Source organism: Solea senegalensis, linkage group LG4 (assembly GCF_019176455.1).
Source record: "Solea senegalensis isolate Sse05_10M linkage group LG4, IFAPA_SoseM_1, whole genome shotgun sequence".
In the NCBI taxonomy this organism is placed as follows: domain Eukaryota; kingdom Metazoa; phylum Chordata; class Actinopteri; order Pleuronectiformes; family Soleidae; genus Solea; species Solea senegalensis.
Genome location: NC_058024.1, coordinates 84,500 through 105,379, shown reverse-complemented (window position 1 = coordinate 105,379; position 20,880 = coordinate 84,500). Strand labels below are relative to the sequence as shown.

The 20,880-nt window shown below is 43.4% G+C and overlaps 1 protein-coding gene across 1 annotated transcript in view; it reads right to left on the bottom strand.

Annotated features, from left to right (window-relative positions):
- The window catches only part of wnt4 (wingless-type MMTV integration site family, member 4), a 29,050-nt gene extending 8,424 nt beyond the window's left edge, over positions 1 to 20,626 (bottom strand). The window contains exon 1 of the mRNA XM_044022927.1: positions 19,930 to 20,626. Coding sequence (XP_043878862.1) covers positions 19,930 to 20,009 — 80 coding nt within the window. The 5' untranslated portion in view covers positions 20,010 to 20,626. The remainder of the gene's footprint in view (positions 1 to 19,929) is intronic.
- Between the last annotated feature and the right edge of the window lie 254 nt (positions 20,627 to 20,880).

The following is a 20,880-nucleotide window of genomic DNA, read 5'->3' as shown; positions in this document are numbered from 1 at the left end:
GAAAAGGAAATATAGCCACAGTTTGAACACTAAAGAAAAAAACAAAAACATCAATGACAATGCAAGAGAAATGAAACAAATGGGGTTCAAAGTGGGGTTCAAACGCTCTTTGAGGTTATTCTAACTCTGCTCTGCCAGCCTCTGATTTGCTCCACTGCAGTTGTGAGGCTTTTATCAAAGCCATGTGCAGCGTTTGATCCCCTTGTAGTTAAGCGTAGCCCTGGGCAGAGCGCTGCGTTCAGGCCAAGGCGTCCAGCTGGAAGGACCATCACACACAACGCACACACACACACACACACACACACACACACACACACACACACACACGCACACAGGCTCACACAGCTCTCTTGGGGAGGACATTACACTGACTTCCAATCATTTGGACAGACTAACCAAAGCCTTATCCTTAACTTTCACCATAACCAGTCTTAACCTTAACCTAACCAGGGAAGAGGGAAGACACGCACACACACACACACACACACACACACACACACTGACCTGACATTTACCCATTTAATAAACACTGGATAAGTTGTTATTCAGGTGATTTTCTGGATATGTGTGTGTGTGTGTGTGTGTTTATACATGCGTGGGAACAGTTCAGCTTAGGCCTTGAGCGTGTGTGTGTGTGTGTGTGTGTGTGTGTGAGTTTTCAGGCCTGTCTCACTTTATCAGTCCATTCTTCTGTGAACGCCGTTCACTTCCCAGAGACAGAGGAGTCGTCCCACACACACACACACGCACACACACACACACAAGACTTCGCAGCGTCTCTGCGTTCGAACGATGTGGGAGCCAATGAGAGCTGAGCTCCCATAAAAAGGGGGTCGGTCTCCCATGAAGGTAGTCAGACTGTACATCTGTGGGGGCCGTTAAAGTAGGGCGTGGGTCTGAATATGGACAGGTGAGGTGTACGGCCAAAACCTAAAGCACACCTTCCCTTTCTCTGTGGCCTGCAAAGTAAAAGTACTGTTACTTTAAGATAATAATTACTCAAGTAGAAGTACAAGTACTCATGAAAATAATGACTCGAGTAAGAGTAAAAAAGTATGCAGTGAAAAGACGACTGAGTACTGAGTTTCTCCAGATTTATCTTTGAATTATTCAGAGCAACACAAATGGTACAAAATAGACACACCATAATATAAATCAGCACTGTTCACGTGAAGATATGTTAAATAATAATGTTTTAAATAAAACAATAAATACGCTCTTTATAATAAAATAAACTTTTACTAAAACAATAATACATTCATTGTTTGGGAAATTAAATACATCACCCTTTAACTAAAAGTACAATCAATTAGGATTATCCAATTCAGATACATCGGCACGGTAAAAGTATGACAGCTGAAACCCGGAGACAGGAGACCAGAAACCCGGAGACAGGAGTCCAGAAACCTAGAGACAGGAGTCCAGAAACCCGGAGACCAGAGCCTTGGTGTCGGACACATTAAACAACGAGCTGCTGATGTGTTTTAAGTCCACTTGGAGCCGAAATCTGTGGCTAACAGCTGGTGCTGTGGCATGGACAAGTGCTGTCATGTGACTCAACTGACTGCATTTGACTGGCAAAATTTCATCAGCCACAGCCAACAGGGAGAGATATAGATCGCACATGTAATAAAAAAATAAAGTAACAGCGTAAAAGTACCGTTCTTTCTTCAAACATATACTCAAGTAAAAGTAAAAGTATGTTGCAATAAAACTACTCCTGAAATTACAATTTATCCAAAAGGTTACTCAAGTATTTGCAATGGAGTAAATGTAGCGCGTTACTACTCATCTCTGGCCTACAGATTACAAATCACGTGAATGACAGCGACAATTACTGCACTTTGTTTGGCAATCTACTCTGTTAGAACATTTATATGTGTGTGAATATATGTATGTGTATGTGTATGTGTATATGAATGTGTATATGTACATGTATATGTATGTGTATATATGTATGTGTATGTGTATATGAATGTGTATATGTACATGTATATGTATGTGTATATGTATGTGTATATGTACATGTATGTATGTGTATATGTACTGTTTGTGTTTATGTATATGTATGTGTATATGTACATGTACATGTATGTGTATATGTACATTTACTGTATAGGTACATGTATATGTGTATGTGTATGTGTATGTATATGTGTATGTGTATGTGTATGTGTATGTGTATGTATATGTGTATGTGTATGTATATGTACATGTACATGTATATGTGTATGTGTATGTACATTATATGTGTATGTACATGTATGTATATGTATATGTACATGTATATGTGTATGTGTATGTGTATGTGTATGTGTATGTGTATGTATATGTATATGTACATGTATATGTGTATGTGTATGTACATGTATATGTATATATGTAGTGCTTCATTTGTTATCATATGCTTTGCAGAGCTGCTGTTATAATGTGCTGCAAACAGGGAACAGAAAAGTGACAGTGCTTTTACTTTGAAAGGGTGAGGTGCAGGACGTGTTGCGTTTGTGACACAGATAAACACGTTGACCTGCTGTTCAGGTCAGGTCACAAACAAACAACTGCAAAAACCTGCAATACAGAGTGACACAAAGGATCAGTCACTTCATCAGGAAGTGAGATGAAGCTCATGATCCCATGCTGAGAGAGAGATTACATACTGTGGCTTTAGTGCTGTCTCGACACCACTTCAGTGATACAGACACTGATGTCTCAACCATTGCTTCAGTTGTTTTTATGTGTTTTACACTACGAGGCTATTAATAACTTTTCACAAACAAGATGTCACTTGCCTTTAGTTTTTAGTTACACACACGCACACACATAGATACACACACAGACACAGACACACACACAGAGACCATCAGCCCTGGTCTCATCTTCATTCCTCTGCCTCTTGTCTCTCTGGCCTGTGGTGGTTGCGAGCTTAAATCCCAGGGGCCTTTAAGCCCAGTGGAGCCAGTCGTGTTGTGAAGGCTGCCATGTGTAATACAACACACACACACACACACACACTAGTGTCCAGGTGGAATGCTCCATACCTCCCACAGACTCATGGGAGGCTGAAGCTGAAAAGAAGAGATAATTCCACACAGAGGAGCCTCTTATGATGCAGATGAGAAAATAGAGTGTGTTTTTCTCTTTGGTTTTCAATAACACATCCAGTACTGATTACTGCATACATGTATTTAGTTGATAGTCATGTCAAGTCATGTCAAAGAAAAGTCATATTCTGAAAACTGAAAACCTTACACAGTGTTAAAGGTATTTTTACTGCACTGCTTAAAATCCTCTTCACACCCGATTGTAACCAATGAATGAATGAATGAATGAATGAATGAATGCATTGTGACAGAAATGAAGACTGTCAGCTGTAAAAACACCATTCAATCATTCTGGATTGTAAGCATCAATCAAACTGCATCTGACCCCATAACTGAGTGTTCAGTGTGAAGCCAGCAGTTGAACATTGTTGTTGACTTTTAAAAGCGGACTTTCATATTGGTGAATAATATGATGCAGACAATTAAATCCCATTTTAAAATCAGGCAGAAAAAACAGCTTTTCACTCACTGTAAAATCTAAAATGACAATCATAACTGTTTGAACTATATATATATGTATATATATATATATGTGTGTATATATATATATATATATATATATATATATATAACATATATACATATATACATATATATGTATATATAATATGTAATATATATGTTATATGTAACACAAGAATTTCCCCTCTGGGATCAATAAAGTATTCTGATTCTGATATGTATATATATATATATATATATATATATATATATATATATATATATATATATATATATATATACATACATATGTATATACATATATGTACATATATGTATATATATATATACATATATGTACATACATATATAATTTCTCAAACATAAAATATATAAAAATATAGTAAATGTATAGTAATTATTATATTTACAGATTTTATACCATTAATCAAATAGTAAAGCATGAATCCATGAGTAAAGTCGGTGCAGCACTCATTCTGCACAACAAACACTGAATATACCATTTAAAAACAATAACAAGAGAAATACTATATTCCACTAGATATACAGTATTAGTATTCACACACACTCTCTGTGCCACCATCATCTTTTTATGTGTATTTACATGAAAACATCCCCATGTTTGCGTTTCCAGCAGTGGACACACAGTGGAGGTACACACTGACAGGTAAATATAGCGTGGATTGTGAGCAGCATGGTTTCTCCCACAGAGCTGCAGGCCGCGCTGCTACAGTCGCTATGGAAACATTCGTCTTAACTTTTAGAGCAACGACACCATGAGGAGGATTACAGTGAAATAACGTTCACTTACTGCAACAATAAAGCCTTAGATCACTGCAAATATTTACCATCAGACTGACCTAAGATAACCCTCTGTAGTGGACACCGACCGTGTGTAAGACTTTCTGCACAGTGGCCTCTAGAGGGCACTATTCCCACAGTTTCCCTGACTGGACTGTTTTAGACTGTTGAGAAAGACTTTTCCTGAAAAGACTCCAGCTTTTCATTGAAAGTTGATCTGAATAAAGTTACAGAAAAACGGCTAAATTGTTCTACTTTAAAAAAAATAAATAAATACATAAATGTGTAAAAGAATGGCTGCCGTTTTCCTCAGCAGCTCATTTCCATGAAGCAGAAGAAGAGAACATTCAGGGACATGACGGAGCTTATTCAATGTCCACCATGATAATCCATGAGTCAGCAGACACACACTAGACAAGGTCGAGCTAACGTATGATTTAAACGAACAGGAAATGAGCCCCACAGCTTTGTCACAGAGACAATGTAACATCATTGTTATGTCCTCCATCTGAAAATGGGCTCTGTCAAGCAATACTATCAGACCTGACTGGAGGAGTGTTTCTGTGTATAGAAAAGGAGGGGATCGTTCAGTGTGAAATGGTGAAGGAGATTCAAGTGAAGACAGTGAAGTGCCTGGAAGTGTTTTTAATTCTGCTGGGCTCCACGAGAGCTCATTTCCCCCTAAAAATAACTGACTCTGCCAACACCACAGCCCTCTCACACACACATGTTGGACATTCATGACTTGAGGGGACATTGCTTGACTTCATTTCCTGGAGACTTACTCTAACCTTAACCACAATTACTACTGGCCTAATCCTAATCCTAACCCTAACCCTAACCTCAACCTAACCTTAAAACATATCTTCACCTTAAGTGTAGTCATTTACGTTGTGGGGACTTGATTTTTGTCCCCACAGGGAAGACAAGTCCCCATAATGTGACTGTGTAAACAGGTTTAGGTCCCCACAACATTAGTAATACATGGGCACACACACACACACACACACACACACACACACAGACTTTTACAAACTTTTGGTGAGAGACTCTAAGAAAGCCGTGATATTATCCTCCATCTTGGTTTTAGTGCTGTGACCCCAAAGGACCAAAGACGCGCGTGTGTGTGTGTGTGTGTGTGTGTGTGCGTGCGTGATGTCCACGTGTTGTCCTCTGACTCTTTGCCCTGCTGTCGATCTCATGTCAGGTGATGTAACCAGCGCCTGGCGGCCATGTTGAAGGTTCTGAAGCTTTGGGGAAACAATAGCTGTGAACAGCTGATTGTGTCTAAATGCAGGACTTGGCTGCAGATGATATCCTGTGCTGTATACCTGTGATATTTGTGGGTGAAACCACCACCTGAGTGACAAACACGCCGGACGGGTTGTCACGTGGGTCTCTGCAAGGCTGTGGCTGTTGTCACGGCAACAGCCACAGTTATGTCATCACAACACAGATTGAAGCTCCAGGAGGATGTACACAGTGAGTCTCCACGCAAACACAACACACTCAGTGTCAGTATATGAACATGAACACATGAACACATGAATGAAAAACATATCTAACATACATAACTATATATTTATGACATTTATGCTTCCTCTAAAACACGGATAACAACTGTTCAATAGTGGGCGGGTAATATGAGCTTGAAGCTCATTAAGAAGAGCTTGAAGATGATTAAACTGATGATGTTTCACATCATTTCAAAGTAAAAGTGCTTCTTTTGCAAAGGAACGCTGTATAAATCACAATCAATAAATTAATCAATAAACCTAAATAACATGTTAATGTTTCGTCACCTCAGCCACGCGCTGCTTGTTTTCATCGTAACATGATATTAAGTGACGGGCCGCATGTTATTGATTAGGGGGCCACATGTGGCCCGCGGGCCGCCAGTTTGACTCCTCTGCTCTAAGTATGAGTAAGTCATGAAATAAATATGTACTGTTGTATTTATAGTTTATATAATATTATCTGTTATTGTGAGTTTTTGCTCAGTGATTGGATCAATGAGGAGAATCATCACTTCCAGAGAAGCTCAGCATAGAATGTCTGTATGAATCAGTGTTTCACAGAACAGACACTGACACTGGTCTTCAAGAGTTGGATTCCCGGCTGTCCCTGAGCTGGACACGTCACCCTGAGCTGCGTGAAGGACAGAGACGTGCTGGACACAGATCTGTATCACGTAAATCAGCTTTGAGTGTGTGTAAATAAAGGTGGTGGACGCTGGGCTTTGAAACAGTTACATATGCAAATCTGTCCAGGATGATGTTAAATCATATATTACACACTAAATGACCTCTAAAACAGTGAAGGGTTTAATTGCAAACATTGATAAAAGTGTAAACTCAACGGAATTTGTCTTTCACTATAGTGTCAAGTATGAATGAATAGTTTTATTTTCACATTCAGTTTAAATAGATAACAAGATAAACTTGAACTCAGTCGTGCACAGTGAGCAGGTTCAGACACGAACCATCGACTGTTTACTCAGTGAACACACACGTGTGTCACATACGTGTGCTGCACGTGGTCAGTGATGGTTTCAGGTGTGCGTCTCACCTGTGAGGTTCTTCATCACTTCATCACTTCATCATCACCACTCAACAAAATCCCTGCCGTAAATATCCTGAACACTTCCAACGCTGCATTTGCACTGGCATTGATAATTAAGGGTTATGAGTCCACACACACGCACACGCACACATGCACGCACACACACACTACGCACACACACACACATGCACGCATGCACATACACGCGCACCGCAACACACGCATCGCACACACACACACGCACACACACACACATGCACACACACACACGCACACACACATGCACAAACTTCGCGCAGCACACACATGCACGCACACACACACACACACACACACATGCACGCACACACACATGCACACGCATACACGCTACACACATGCATTATCAGCACACACATGCACACACTTCACACACACACGCACACACACACACATGCACACACATGCACACACACATGCACACACGCGACACACACACATGCACACACGCACCACACATGCACGCACTACACACATGCACAACAATCGCACACACACACATGCACAAATCGCACACACACATGCACACAATCGCACGCACACACACATGCACAAATCCGCACACTACATACACACGCACACACACACACATGCACAAACTCGCACACACACACACACACACATGCACACACGCACACATGCACACACACACACTGCACACACACACACACATGCACACACTGCGACACACTGCGACACACATTACGCGCACACACACATGCACAAACTCGCACACACACACACGCACAAACTCGCACGCACACACATGCACACACTGGCACACACACACACTGCTTGCTAACATTTAGCAGAATGAAGGAATGTAAAAGTAGCCTCGGGCAGTTCCTGTTTGCTTTGTACCGTCTCATGTACAGACAACGATCATCGACTTGACTTTGATAGTGGAGACAGAATTAAAGAGAAGTATCTGTTGTGTTTGTCTGTGTTCTGATTTAAAGGGCTGGTCCAGGTTTTTGGACACATGGCCGACTTCACAACAACACATACAACCCACACCTGCTTTAGTCTGTTGATATGCTGCAGGGTCACACGGTCACACTGACCCTCTCTGTGTGGGCTTTGGATGCTTCCTGACTTCAGCTTCCCCTGTAACCTTAAACAGTGAGGGTGAGTGGTAGAAAATGAATGAATGAATTAGGGGTGTCACAATCTGGATTGTTCATCGGATATCAATCCAAATGACATCACAGTCTTGACCTTCCAAAGCAAAGGTGGAATGGAGGAGACGCGACTACACATTAGCTCCTCCCCCTAACCTGACGCTGCTGCCAACTCATAGTAACCATGGCAACACATCACCCCCTCACGCATCTCTGAAATCACTGGTGTGGAAATATTTCTAGTTTTGTCGACAACGTGAACATGAGGACGTAACGCTGAAAATAACAGACACAGACAACTCTTCTGTCCTCATTTGGAGCAAAACTACCTCAAAATTCAACTGCTGCTAAAGCGTGAACTCCAGCTACAGACGTGTTACTGCTTAGTGTTACATTCAAAGACGTGTTATTGTGTGACCTCTGTGTTTCAAAGCCTTCATGCTTACTGAAGCTCAACAGCAATCAGCAGCAGCAGCAGCAGAGCAGCACCTTCCACGTCTGTGAGTTTCTCTGTGGACTTCAGTGCAGGAGAGTGAGCAGTTTCCAGTGTGAAACACTCTTGTCTTGCTGAAGGTGCACCTGGTGTAGGTGCGCGGCGCTGGGATTTCCCTGTGGCTGCACATGTGACACTCTGGTGGAAATAACATGCCACAGCCTCACCACATGCATGTGTGAGGCGCCAGCGCGGACCCAAGGTCTCTGCTGTCTCCAGTTACTCTTCAGCTGTCATCGGAGATGAGTCTACAATCTATGACCACAGGTGTGCATGCAGCACTTCCTGTTGTATCCAGGATGTTGATGATACATGTGACGACCATCTCTCTCTTTCACTTCCTCTCTCCTGAGCATCATATTTACACCATTCCTCTCATTGATATCACAACTATTCTAAAGTACATACACTGAAATGTGTTATACTGTCATAAAGTCTTTCTATTTCTATTTTGTGTTCAGGGTTTTTAGGGTATGCAGGCTAAGCTCCACCCCCTCCCTGGAATCATAGACTGTGAAAGACTGTGAATACTTATATTTATATATTCAGTTTGTTTGTTTTTTAAAAGCCCTCAAATGTCTCAGAAACACTTATTATTTCAAAGTAAGATATTTGCTGTTGTAGCCACAGACCAAAGCTGTAGAGTACAGAGAGACGTTCCTTCAGTCTAATCTGCTCTGTGAGAACATGAGCACGGAAACTGTCAAAGATTAGCAGAATGAAATCATACTGAGATGACCTGCAGCTCAGCCTCATCAGCTGATCTGATAGGAGCTGTGGTGTGTGTGTGTGTGTGTGTCAGACTGGAAAAACAAACTCTTTTTAAATAATTATTAGTCCACAGTAACAAGGTAGACCAGGGATCAGTATTTACACAGAAATAACATCAGTGGTGTTTGATGGGACACAATCTTACTGATTTAAAAGTGGACAAAGAGCAAAGTGAGAGTCAAAATGTCCATCACTAATCTGGGTTTCACTTTCAACACTGGGTCCTTTACAAAGTGGGGCACTCATGCATGGATGGAACCATGTTTTACAACTGGAAAACATGTATTCTTTTTAATCTTGGGGAAAGTATTCCTCTGCATTTGACCCATCTTAGAATTAGGAGCAGTGGGCTGCCACACTGAGTAGTGCCCAGGGAGCATTGGGGGTTGGGTAACTTGCTCAGGGGTACCCCAGCCCCTTTTGGCCGGGTGGGGATTTGAACCAGCAACCCTGCGGTTACAAGTAGAGTTCGCTTTCCACTTGGCCACGGGCTGCCATGTCATTCATTCATAGTTGTCCAATGTGGACTTTTCATGCCTCATACAGAGATTTTTAGATTTATGATTATCATTATTTGAAGTGGCTGCTGTATCAATGATGGTCACTCTTTCTCAAAGCCGTTGCAACAAGCTATGCAAGCTCAGCAATTGCCCAGGGCCCGAGTTTGCCAGGGCCCCCCCCGAGAGCCTTAAAACATGTGTGTATGGTGTGGTCTTTCTGCTTAGTGTGGCTATTTTCATGATGTGCTAATTTAGTTGCTTGATGTTGGAGCTGTGTTTCATTGAAGTTACTTCATGGACATTTAGCACTTTTTGTTTCTCTCCTTGTTTATGTCTTTCCCTCCTTTACTCTCTCTCTCTCTCTCCTCATCTTGAAGGTTGCAGGATCCAGATCCAGTTCCTGAGGCCATTATTATCATACATATCATCACCATTATTATTATGCTATATATATATGAATATATATATACACACACATATATATATATACATATATATGTGTATATATATCTTCATTTGTACATGAGTTTTTTTCTTCCATTTTTTTTATAATTAAAGCTAGTGCAATATGTGCATGTTTTTGTGTATTACTGTGTGTGTTTTGTTGTGTCTGAACGGTCACAGCAACTATTACAAAACTAAAGTACTACTAGTAGTTTTATTTTCACATCAAACACTGCACACACACTCGTGCCTTTAGTGAATCACCTGCCACATTTGATGCCTGTCATGTGATCATGTGACAGTTATATGATCACTTATAATACGTTGGTTTATGATAAAATCAGGACACAATTTTCTGCCTAATGGGAAGTTAGAATGTGTGGGCTCAATAAATAAATGACTCTTTGAATCTTAAGTGAGGATTAGGCTACGAGGTGGTGCAGTGTACGTGGGTTTTCTCGACGGCGGAGGCTACGGAAACAAAAGTGGGGTAAGCGGAGCGGGCTTCGTGCTATCCCACACAGACCGGCTTTGCCCAGTGTCCTCCTTGCCAAAGTCAGGTAACTCGCAAACAAACTGGACGAAATTGAACAGCTGTGTGGCGATTTTCACCGAGACCTGGCTGGACAACAACATCCCCGACACGGCGGTGGAGCTAGCGGGCCGCTCTTTGTTCCGAGCAGCTTCAGACAAGTCCAAAGGCGGAGGTTTGGCGCTGTACATCCACGACTCCTGGTGTACAGCTATGAACGTCATCTCAACACTCTGCTCCCCTGATCTGGAATATCTGGCAGTGAAGTGCAGACCGCTCAAACTGGTGAGAGAACAGCTCTGTTGTTATCATAGCCGTGTACATTCCACCGCGAGCTAATGCTAAGCTAGCACTGGAGGAGCTGTACTGCCTCATCAGCGGCCAAATGAACACGAATCCAGAAGTGGCTGTGATAGTGGCTGGGGACTTTAACCATGTGGAACTAAAGGCTGACTTCAACAAATTCAAATTCATTAACTTTCCAACAAGAGACAATAACACACTGGATCAACTGTACTGTAACATCAAAGGGGCATACAAGGTTGCAGCAGGACCTCACTTTGGCATGTCAGACCATATTTCTGTGGAGCTGATCCCTGCCTACAGACCGCTGATCTGCAGGACCAATCCCACCACCAGGACCATCCAGGTTTGGACTGAGGAGGCCTCTGCAGCCTTACACGACTGCTTTGAACAGACAAACTGGGAGGTGTTCAAAAGGGATGCAGACCTAGAGGATTACACGTCTGTGCTGTCCTACATTCACTTCTGCACCGACGCTGTTCTACCCACAAAAACAATCACGTTTTTTCCCAACCAGAAGCCATGGGTGGACGGCACAGTGCGGTCCCTGCTAAAAGCCCGGGATGCAGCCTACAGAGCAGGAGACAAACTGGCTTATAGCAGGGCCCGAAAAGAACTGATGAAGGGCATCCAGCTGGCGAAACACCGGTACAGGCAACGCATTGAGGAACACTTCCGAAACATGTGGAAAGGCATCAGAACCATCACCGACTACAAGCGTCCCCACTCTGCCTGACACCTTAAACAGCTTCTTCGCACGCTTTGACTCTCCGAGCAGCAGAAGGACTGTACATCTTCCTCAGCCAGAGGTGCAGCACTAGCCTCTCACCCTGCAGCTTCACCAGGTGACGTCCACCTTGAAGAGGATTAACACCAACAAGGCGGCAGGCCCAGATAAGGTGTCAGGTCGGACACTGAAGTCATGTGCGAATCAGCTAGCACCAGTTTTTCTGGACATTTTCAACATGTCGCTGCAGCTCTCCTCGGTCCCTGTCTGCCTGAAGTCCTCCATCATTGTGCCTGTGTCCAAAAAATCCACTGTCACCTGTCAATGACTTCCGTCCTGTCGCCCTGACCCCAGTCATAATGAAGTGCTTTGAGCAGATCCTCCTGAAGTACATCAAAGACGCCATCCCTGCGGGCCTGGACAGCCTGCAGTTCGCCTACAGGGAGAACTGCTCTATGGAGGATGCTGTCTCATTAGCACTTCACACGACCCTGACTCACCTGCAGCATCCAAACACCTACATCAGGATGCTGTTTGTGGACTTTAGTTCAGCGTTTAACACTGTTCTCCCGGACGTGTTGGCGCTGAAACTTCACAATCTGGGTTTGGCACCATCGCTCTGCTCCTGGATCAGCGACTTCCTCACCAACAGGCCCCAGGTGGTGAGGATACAGGGTCCACTTCTGCACCGCTGATCCTCAACACAGGAACGCCGCAGGGTTGTGTGCTCAGCCCAGCCCTCTTCACACAGGAATGCTCTGCTATCCATCCCAGAAACATGGTTGTAAAGTTCGCGGACGACACCACCGTGGTGGGTCTCATATCCAACAATGATGAGACCCACTACAGAGAGGAGGTCCAGCACATCACACACTGGTGCTTCAGGAACAACCTCATCCTGAACACCACCAAAACAAAGGAGGTCATAGTAGACTACCAGCTTCCAATGATAGTTCGGGAGGCGGACACTCTCTCTGTATTTAAAGTTAAACTTAAAACTTTCCTTTTTGATAAAGCTTATAGTTAGAGCTGGTTCAGGGAAACCTAAACCATCTCTTAGTTATGCTGCTATAGAACTAAACTGCTGGGGGATTTTCCGGTGGTACACGCACATTCACTCTCTCACACTCAGCATTTGATTATGACTTTTTATATGTCATTAACCTTGTCTCTTTCTCTCCCTAGTTTGTGTCTTTCCTTCCTTCCCTCTCTCTCTCTCTGTATTCTCATCATGCAGGTTGCAGGATCAAGATCCAGTTTCCGAGGCTACGCTCATCGTCACCATTATTATTATTTTGTAAATTAAAAAGTCGATATCAGTAACTGTATAAATTTGTAACCTGATACAGTTGTTGTGTATCTGCTGCTGGTCTCCCTCTCTCTCTTCTGTCTCTCCCTCATCTCCCTCTTGTCCTTTCTCTCCCCCCATTTTCTGTCCCCCACCTCTCCACTATCCCCCATTTTTCCTTTCACCCCAACCGGTCGAGGCAGATGACCGCACATCTCTGAGCCTGGTTCTGTCAGAGATTTCTTCCTGTTAAGAGGGAGTTTTTTCTCTCCACTGATGCCTAGTGCTTGCTCATTGTGTGAACTGTTGGGGGTCTCTGCTCTCTTTGATGTTGTCTATGTACAGTGCCTTGAGATAATGTATGTTATGATTTGGCGCTATACAAATAAAATTGAATTGAATTGAATTGAATTGAACTACAGGAGGTCCAGGAAGACCTAACACACTCCACTCTGCATACACGGAGAGGCAGTGGAGTGTGTAGACAACATCAAGTTCCTGGGCATCCACATTTCTTCTGACCTGTCATGGACTGTGAACACTTCGCACCTGGTGAAGAACACCCAACAAAGGCTCTTTTTCCTCAGGAAGCTGAAGCGGACTGGACTCTCTCCTCAGCTGCTCACAAACTTTTACAGAGCCACGATAGAGAGCACCCTGTGTCTCAGTGTGACGGTGTGGACTTAACCCGGGTGGTACATTCACGCAACAAGCCTCTGTCCCGTATGTGTAACTGACTCGGTACAGCGTCTGACTCCACATCAGAAGGTTGTGTGTTCAAATCTACATCCGGGTTCTAAAAAAAGTGTGGAAGCACATGCACACACACAGACAGAGCCACCAAAAACAATACTTCACTCCTCCTCCATGCGGCGAAGTAATAAAAGAATTATAAACATGGAGAAATACTCTTTTTTTCATTTTAAACCTGGTCTTCCACTCCACTGGTTATTTCCACATACACCAGCACACGCCATCCAGACCTGGACACGCTGTTCCTCGCTCACAGTGAAGTGTTTAAAAAGCAAACACTCAACTCTTTCTGGCTTTAAAAAAAGAGATTTGCTAAGCAAATAAAGCAGGGCGTCTAATCCTTTTCTGCCGAGCAGATTCATGACAGTTTAACTAAACAAATAAATGAAACGGAGCAAGGCAGCTCTTGTTTTTACTCTTTTCTTTAGACAAATGCCAGATCTGCTGCACAAGTGCTGAGCTTAAGCAACTCACCTTTTGTACACTTGAACCTTTGATTCAGTTATTGCTGTTTATTAAACGTAGTCAGATTTACTTTTCATGTGTGCTTGAGCAGCCGAGCACCTTTGATTGTAATGGTGCTTTTTGATAATGTTACGTTTTGTTTTTGTCTTACAGTCACTGCTGTTCGATTTTGTAGATTTCCTGTTTTATTTTGAAGCTTCCTGTTTTGCTTTTGCCTGCTAGCTTCTCATGTGCCGTTTTCTAATTTTTTTTCATTTACACATGTGCCCTCTGCTTTGTTTTTGGATTCATATATATATATATATATATATATATATATATACATATATATATATATATATATACGGGTTAGGGTTGTATATGAAACATATAGCTGAGACACTGAGGCCAGAGTCAATTCCACATCTGAGGAGCTTCCAGGTCCTACATCACAATCGTGACAGTCTGCTGATCAGTGTACATAAATAACATAAATAATTACAATACTCTCTTCAGCTGTGCCTAGTTGAGTGTGTGTGTGTGTGTGTGTGTGTGTCAGTGTGGTCATTACTGAGTGTGTGCCAGTTTACATACTCCATTATGAGCCAAACACAAAAAATACAGACCTGCATACATAACAGCAGTGTGCAGGTGCAGCAGAAACAGTTAGTGCAGGGTAAGAGGAGGACGAGGAGGAGGAGGAGGAGGAGGAGGAGGAGGGCAATGACAGACAAACTAATGAAAAGTAACATTGAAATCCTTTGGTTACAGCGGCACACTGAACATGACTCAGCAGCCACTGAGACGTTGTTGCAGGTGTCAGTGGAAAGCAGAGGTCAACAAACAGTCCAGCGCAGGCTGTGGTTGACGTGTGTGTGGTGACATGTGAATCCTCACAGGATGTAGATTTAAAGGTTTTCACCAGTGTCTCAGTATCCGTGTAAGTGCTGATAATGTAATACAAACTCAAACTGTAATCATGTAACAACACTAAGTCAGGTTTAAAGCTCAGAACAAGCACCAGACGTCGATGGTAGAACGATGCAGATAGTTGTTGTTTCACATTTAAGACAATGCACAGTGTCAGCACTGAAGTCTGACACAGTCCTGGTCCTGGTCCTGGACCAGTGGACTCTCTGCCTCAACCACCAACGAGCCTCTGTGACTCATCAACTACTCCAGACAATACTGAGGGAAGAAGGGACATCTGCACACTGGATTAATAACTCACAGCAGCATTAGTAATAATAAAATACAAGCACACTAACATAAGATACTGCATGGTAATAATAGGTCAGCATGTATTTATATTTAAGTGTACATGATAAACAACACTACAGAGACTCCATTACCATGTTTATCCATTAGTGACAAGTGTAATATATTTTAAGGAAGAGATGTTTGCTTTTCTTGCAGAATTATGTATTCTGTAACAAGTCTGGTCAGGTGCAGGCGAGGACTGCAGGAAACATGAGACCCTCAACATGAATGAATATGTTTTCATAGCAACACACACAACAAGGAACGAGCCACTCTGCAGAGACAGAGGTGAGTTTGAATATTCATATTAAAGATGGAGAGAACGTCCTGTGTAGACATGATGTTATATTATGGTGACTGGTTAGAATTGTTTTGGTCTGGTCTGCGTCAACAACTGCTGCTCAGGTATTGCATACTGGACCTTTAGGTTTATCAGATTATGTATGCACCCCTTATACATAAACATTCATTCGGTGTAACTAACCCCTTAAACCACTATATAAATGTGTATCTAGTTAATGTTCTGTATCTTTACGGTAAAAACATAATAAAATGAACATGTGATAAAAACAACAGCAGGAGCTGTAGCAGGAACCAATGTGGAGCTGTCACGTTGTTTCCTTTCTCTTTTTACCCCTCAAGGCGTGGCGCGTTACACCGCTACAAGTGTCCAATTTGACTGCCAGACCACGCCCCCTGCTCTGCTCACCCCTCCCTCCTCCTCTCTCTTTACTCAGTCTCAGTCCATTTCTTGGTATTTTTCAAACTCAGGCATTGGGGCAGAGTTAATTACCCTGATGTTTCCACTGTTGTCTGTGGTCGCAGTCAGTGTTTATGTCGAGGTCATGTGACATCATAACAAACAGCAAAACATTTTTAAATCATTGATAGTTGCTGATGTATGGGCCCATACGTCCATAATTCTCAACCTCAAACTTCACTGTCTTGGTTCCATTTGGGATTTAAAATTCAGATTCTCGTCAGTGTGAAATCTCAGTGTAGTCTGGACTTCAGACTAATTAAGGCTTTGAGTTGATGTGTTTTTAAAGCTTGACTCTGTATGTCTGAAACTTTTCATGCTTTCACACACACACTGCTTAGTCATGGACCTTCCTCAAACTGTTCCACAAAGTTGCAGTCTGGTCTTGTGGAGCGCTGCAGTCTGGTAGAGTGCTGCAGTCTCACAGAGTGCTGCAGTCTGATAGAGCGCTGCAGTCTGGTCTTGTAGAGCGCTACAGTCTCTTGGAGCGCTGCAGTCTGCTAGAGTGCTGCAGTCTGCTAGAGTGCTGCAGTCTGGTCTCGTAGAGCGCTGCAGTCTGGTAGAGCGCTGCAGTCTCGCAGAGTGCTGCAGTCTGATAGAGCGCTGCAGTCTGGTGCGCTGCAGTCTGCGCGCAGTCTGTCTAGTAGCGTTTCCGGTAAGCGCTAGTCTGGTAGGCTGCAGTCGCAGCGCTGCAGTCTGGTAAGACACTGCAGTCTGGTAGCACTGCAGTCTGCAGCGTTCAGTCAGTGGCGTGCTAGTCTAGTGCAGTCTGGTGCGCTGCAGTCTCGCGCTGCAGTCTGGTAGAAACGCTGCAGTCTGGTAGAAGCGCTGCAGTCGCAGAGTGTTGCAGTCGGTAGAGCGTTGCAGTCAGTAAGCTAGTCTGGTAGATCGCTGCAGTCTGGTAGGCGCTGCAGTCTTGCAGAGCGTTGCAGTCCCGTAGCTAGCCTGGCAGGCGCTGCAGTCTGGTAAGCGCTGCAGTCTGCGAAGCGCTGCAGTCTGGTAGCAGCGCTAGTCTGGTAGGCGCTGCAGTCGCAGCGTTGCAGTCGGTTGGTAGAGCGCTGCAGTCTGATAGAGTGCTGCAGTCTGGTAGAGCGCTGCAGTCTCGCAGAGCGTTGCAGTCCGGTAGAGCGCTAGTCTGGTAGAGCGCTGCAGTCTGCTAGAGCGCTGCAGTCTCGCAGAGCGTTGCAGTCCAGTAGAGCGCTAATCTGGTAGAGCGTTGCAGTCTCGCAGAGCGCTGCAGCTTGCCTGTACATGTCTGCTCTGTGCTGCTGTCACCACGCCTTCAACCTCAAACAGCACACTTACCTCTGCACTCAGCGAGGGCAGCCACTTCTGTTTGGCACAGCCGTAATTTGACTTATTCTGATCAATCTGTCACCAACATCAGTGAGACGCTCTGCAGAGCTCAGCCCGTACAAACGCAAGAAGCTGGAGCGAGATCCAGTGATTTATCACCAGGAAATAAAAATACAAATATCTTTGTCAACATGCACCTTTCAAGCCCCTAAAGAGACACTCCACACAAGGGACGCTACGAGAGTGTGATTGTCGTGATTGTCAGACTCTTGAGCCATAAATAATGATGAACGCTGTTTGTAAATTAGCTGAAGCTAAGAGAAATGAATGGCAGCATAAAAAAAAGAGTGCAGCCTGCGTAGGAATGTAGAAACCCACCTAGCCTCCTCCCACTGGCTGCTGGGAGAGCAGGCACACACACGCGACCCGACCGACCGGCCCCACGAAGAGGTGGCACTGTGCAGTTCAGCTGCAGGGTAAAACCTCTGTGTGTTACAGTGAACTCAGGATCAGCGACGATCACTTATGTGTAGAGATACCCCAGTTATGTACATGTACATGTGTCCACCTGCGGAGTGAACTGGTAATCTAACAACAGTGTCATTCTGCTTCATGTAATAATGCATTAAAAGTGTGCTTATGGGGTACAGACACACAGACACAGATGACTTTAGTGTTCTGCACACAGAACACCAGCGTGACACATTATTGATATGCTCTCACTGAAAACACTGCAAGTCTAACCTAACAAAGACTATGTCTGCCAAATATATATGTATACATATATATATGTATATACATATTTATGTGTATATATGTCTATATATATATATATAGATATATATGTACATATATACACTATATATAAGTGTATATATGTACATATAAGATATACCCTGCTGTTACTTTGTGTTGCTTTGTAAACTGCATCAGACGTGTTATTGTGTGACTTCTGTGTTGCAGCAGTAAACCAGCAGCACCCGTTTCCCCACAAGCTTAAAACGCCAATTATCTCAATGACTTTGGTGTGGGAGAGTGATGAAGACTAGAGCTGAAACAATGAATCGATTATTAATCGATTACTAAAGGAATCGACAACAATTTTGATAATCGATTAATCAGTTTGAAGCTTTTTTCATGATAAAACAAAATTTCCAATTGTTTCAGCTTCTTAAATGTGAATATTTTCTTTATTTCTTTGCTCTGTGTAACAAAGAAATCGTTAAAAGTCAATCATTTTGGTTTGTGGACAAAACAAGACATTTGAGAACATCATCATTTCCACTGATCAACATTTTTTACGGTTTTCTGATATTTTATGGACCAATCGATTAATCGAGAAAATGATCGACAGATTAATCGATTATGAAAATAATCGTTAGTTGCAGCTCTAATAAAGACACAGTCGTATTCTTAACACATCATAGACTTAAGCAGGTGTAGATGTTTTGTTAAGACCGTGTGATCAGTGAGAGTGTCCATGTCTCAGAGGGTCAGTGCTGGACCTCATGTAACCACAACTAACATCAACTATCCTTAATGACTTCATCTGTGAAAAGCATTAGTGTTGAAATCCATGATGCAAAACCTTAGTTTTATACACTAAATAATTGGCTAATAATAATAATTGAATAATAATCAAGAGCAACATTAATACATCTTAAACGATTGTTCAGGCAACGTATGGATGTTATTTCCATTATTCCAATATTACTGTGATTAAGCGGCATTTCTGTGTATTAATACTGTTTTTAACTGAGAAAAATCAAGACGTTTTTACACTTATTACAGTTAAAGCCTGAGAAACAAAGTGGTTGAAACATGACTTGTGACATCTAAATGAAAAGAATGCACATTGTCTTCATGTGACTTCATTAGCTGAATTAGTCAATTCATGTGGGTGTTATTAAATCATATATTATATTACTATATATCGACTATACCAATATATAACACTGAAGAAATGCCACGCCTGCGTCTTTCCAAAGAGAAAGCGATTTTCCCCGGTGTGTGCGCGCGTGGATGCAGCGGTGTGGGTCTGGGGGAGACACAGAGAAAGTGGGAGCTGTCATAAAGAGAGAGTGTGAGTGCGTTTGGATGGTTAACCATTAACCTGCGCGGAGGAGGAGGAGGAGGAGGAGGAGGAGGCTGTGAAGATGATGAGGAGAAAGAGAGCAGGTGAATGATAAAGAGAAGAATGAGTAGTGGAGTCTAAAATACTAAAAGGTCTGAAATAAAATCAGGGGTTAAAGGGTATGAAAGTCCAACTTACAGCCAGTTACTGGCGTTGGCGGAGAGGAGCGCGCAGCAGAGCATCAGGACGAAGCGCACAACACAGTCTCCGGTCATCATGAGAACAGGCTGAAATAATCCCGAGGTGCGAAATATAGTTCTCACAAAAAAAAAAACAAAAACAGAGTAGAAGCAGGATCCAGAGGTGTCTGTCACTCCATCATCCTGCAACCAGTGGATCAAACCCCGGCGGAGACGCTCCGTCCGCCTGCTTCTCCCGTCCCTTCCTCTGCCGCTGCGCACTCAGGAGGGACGGGGACAGGAGGGGAAGCAGGGATGCTGAGATCAGAGGAAAAAGTACCGACTACGACTGAAAATCCCAGAGCAGCTCGGTCTGAAGCAGAGTTTTCCTTTTACTTTCAGTCAGTCAGTCAAATAAAGAACGAATGATTCTTCCTCCAACACCCCCTCCTCTTCTTCCTCTGAAGGGCTTATCACCAGTTGCTGGCTCCTAATGTCCTCCTGTCTGTGTGCGTGCGCCTCGGGCTCTCCAAGTCTTCCCCAGACGCGCGCGCGCATATATATATATATATATATATGTATATATACACACACACACACACACACACAGTGTGAGCGCAAACACGCACGGCTCTGCTCCTCACACAGCACCGTCCCTCGGTGTGTCTGTCTGTCTGTCTGTCTGCCACAGGAGAGAGTGTGTGAGCTGACTTCAGCTGAGGGGCGGCGCGAGGATGTGGAGGTATGAGAGAGAGAGATGGGAGTTTTCTGGGGAGGATGAAGGAGGTGCTAAGGTACTCTCTCTCTCTCTCTCTCTCTCTGTGTGTGTGTGTGTGTGTGTGTGTGTGTGTGTAGACAGAAGTGTGTGTGTTTTAGAGGTCTCCTGGGAGGATGCAATAGCACAGCCATTCACTAATGCCCTCCCCTGTCACAATCCACTCCTCTCCAACATACACATAACACATGTAAA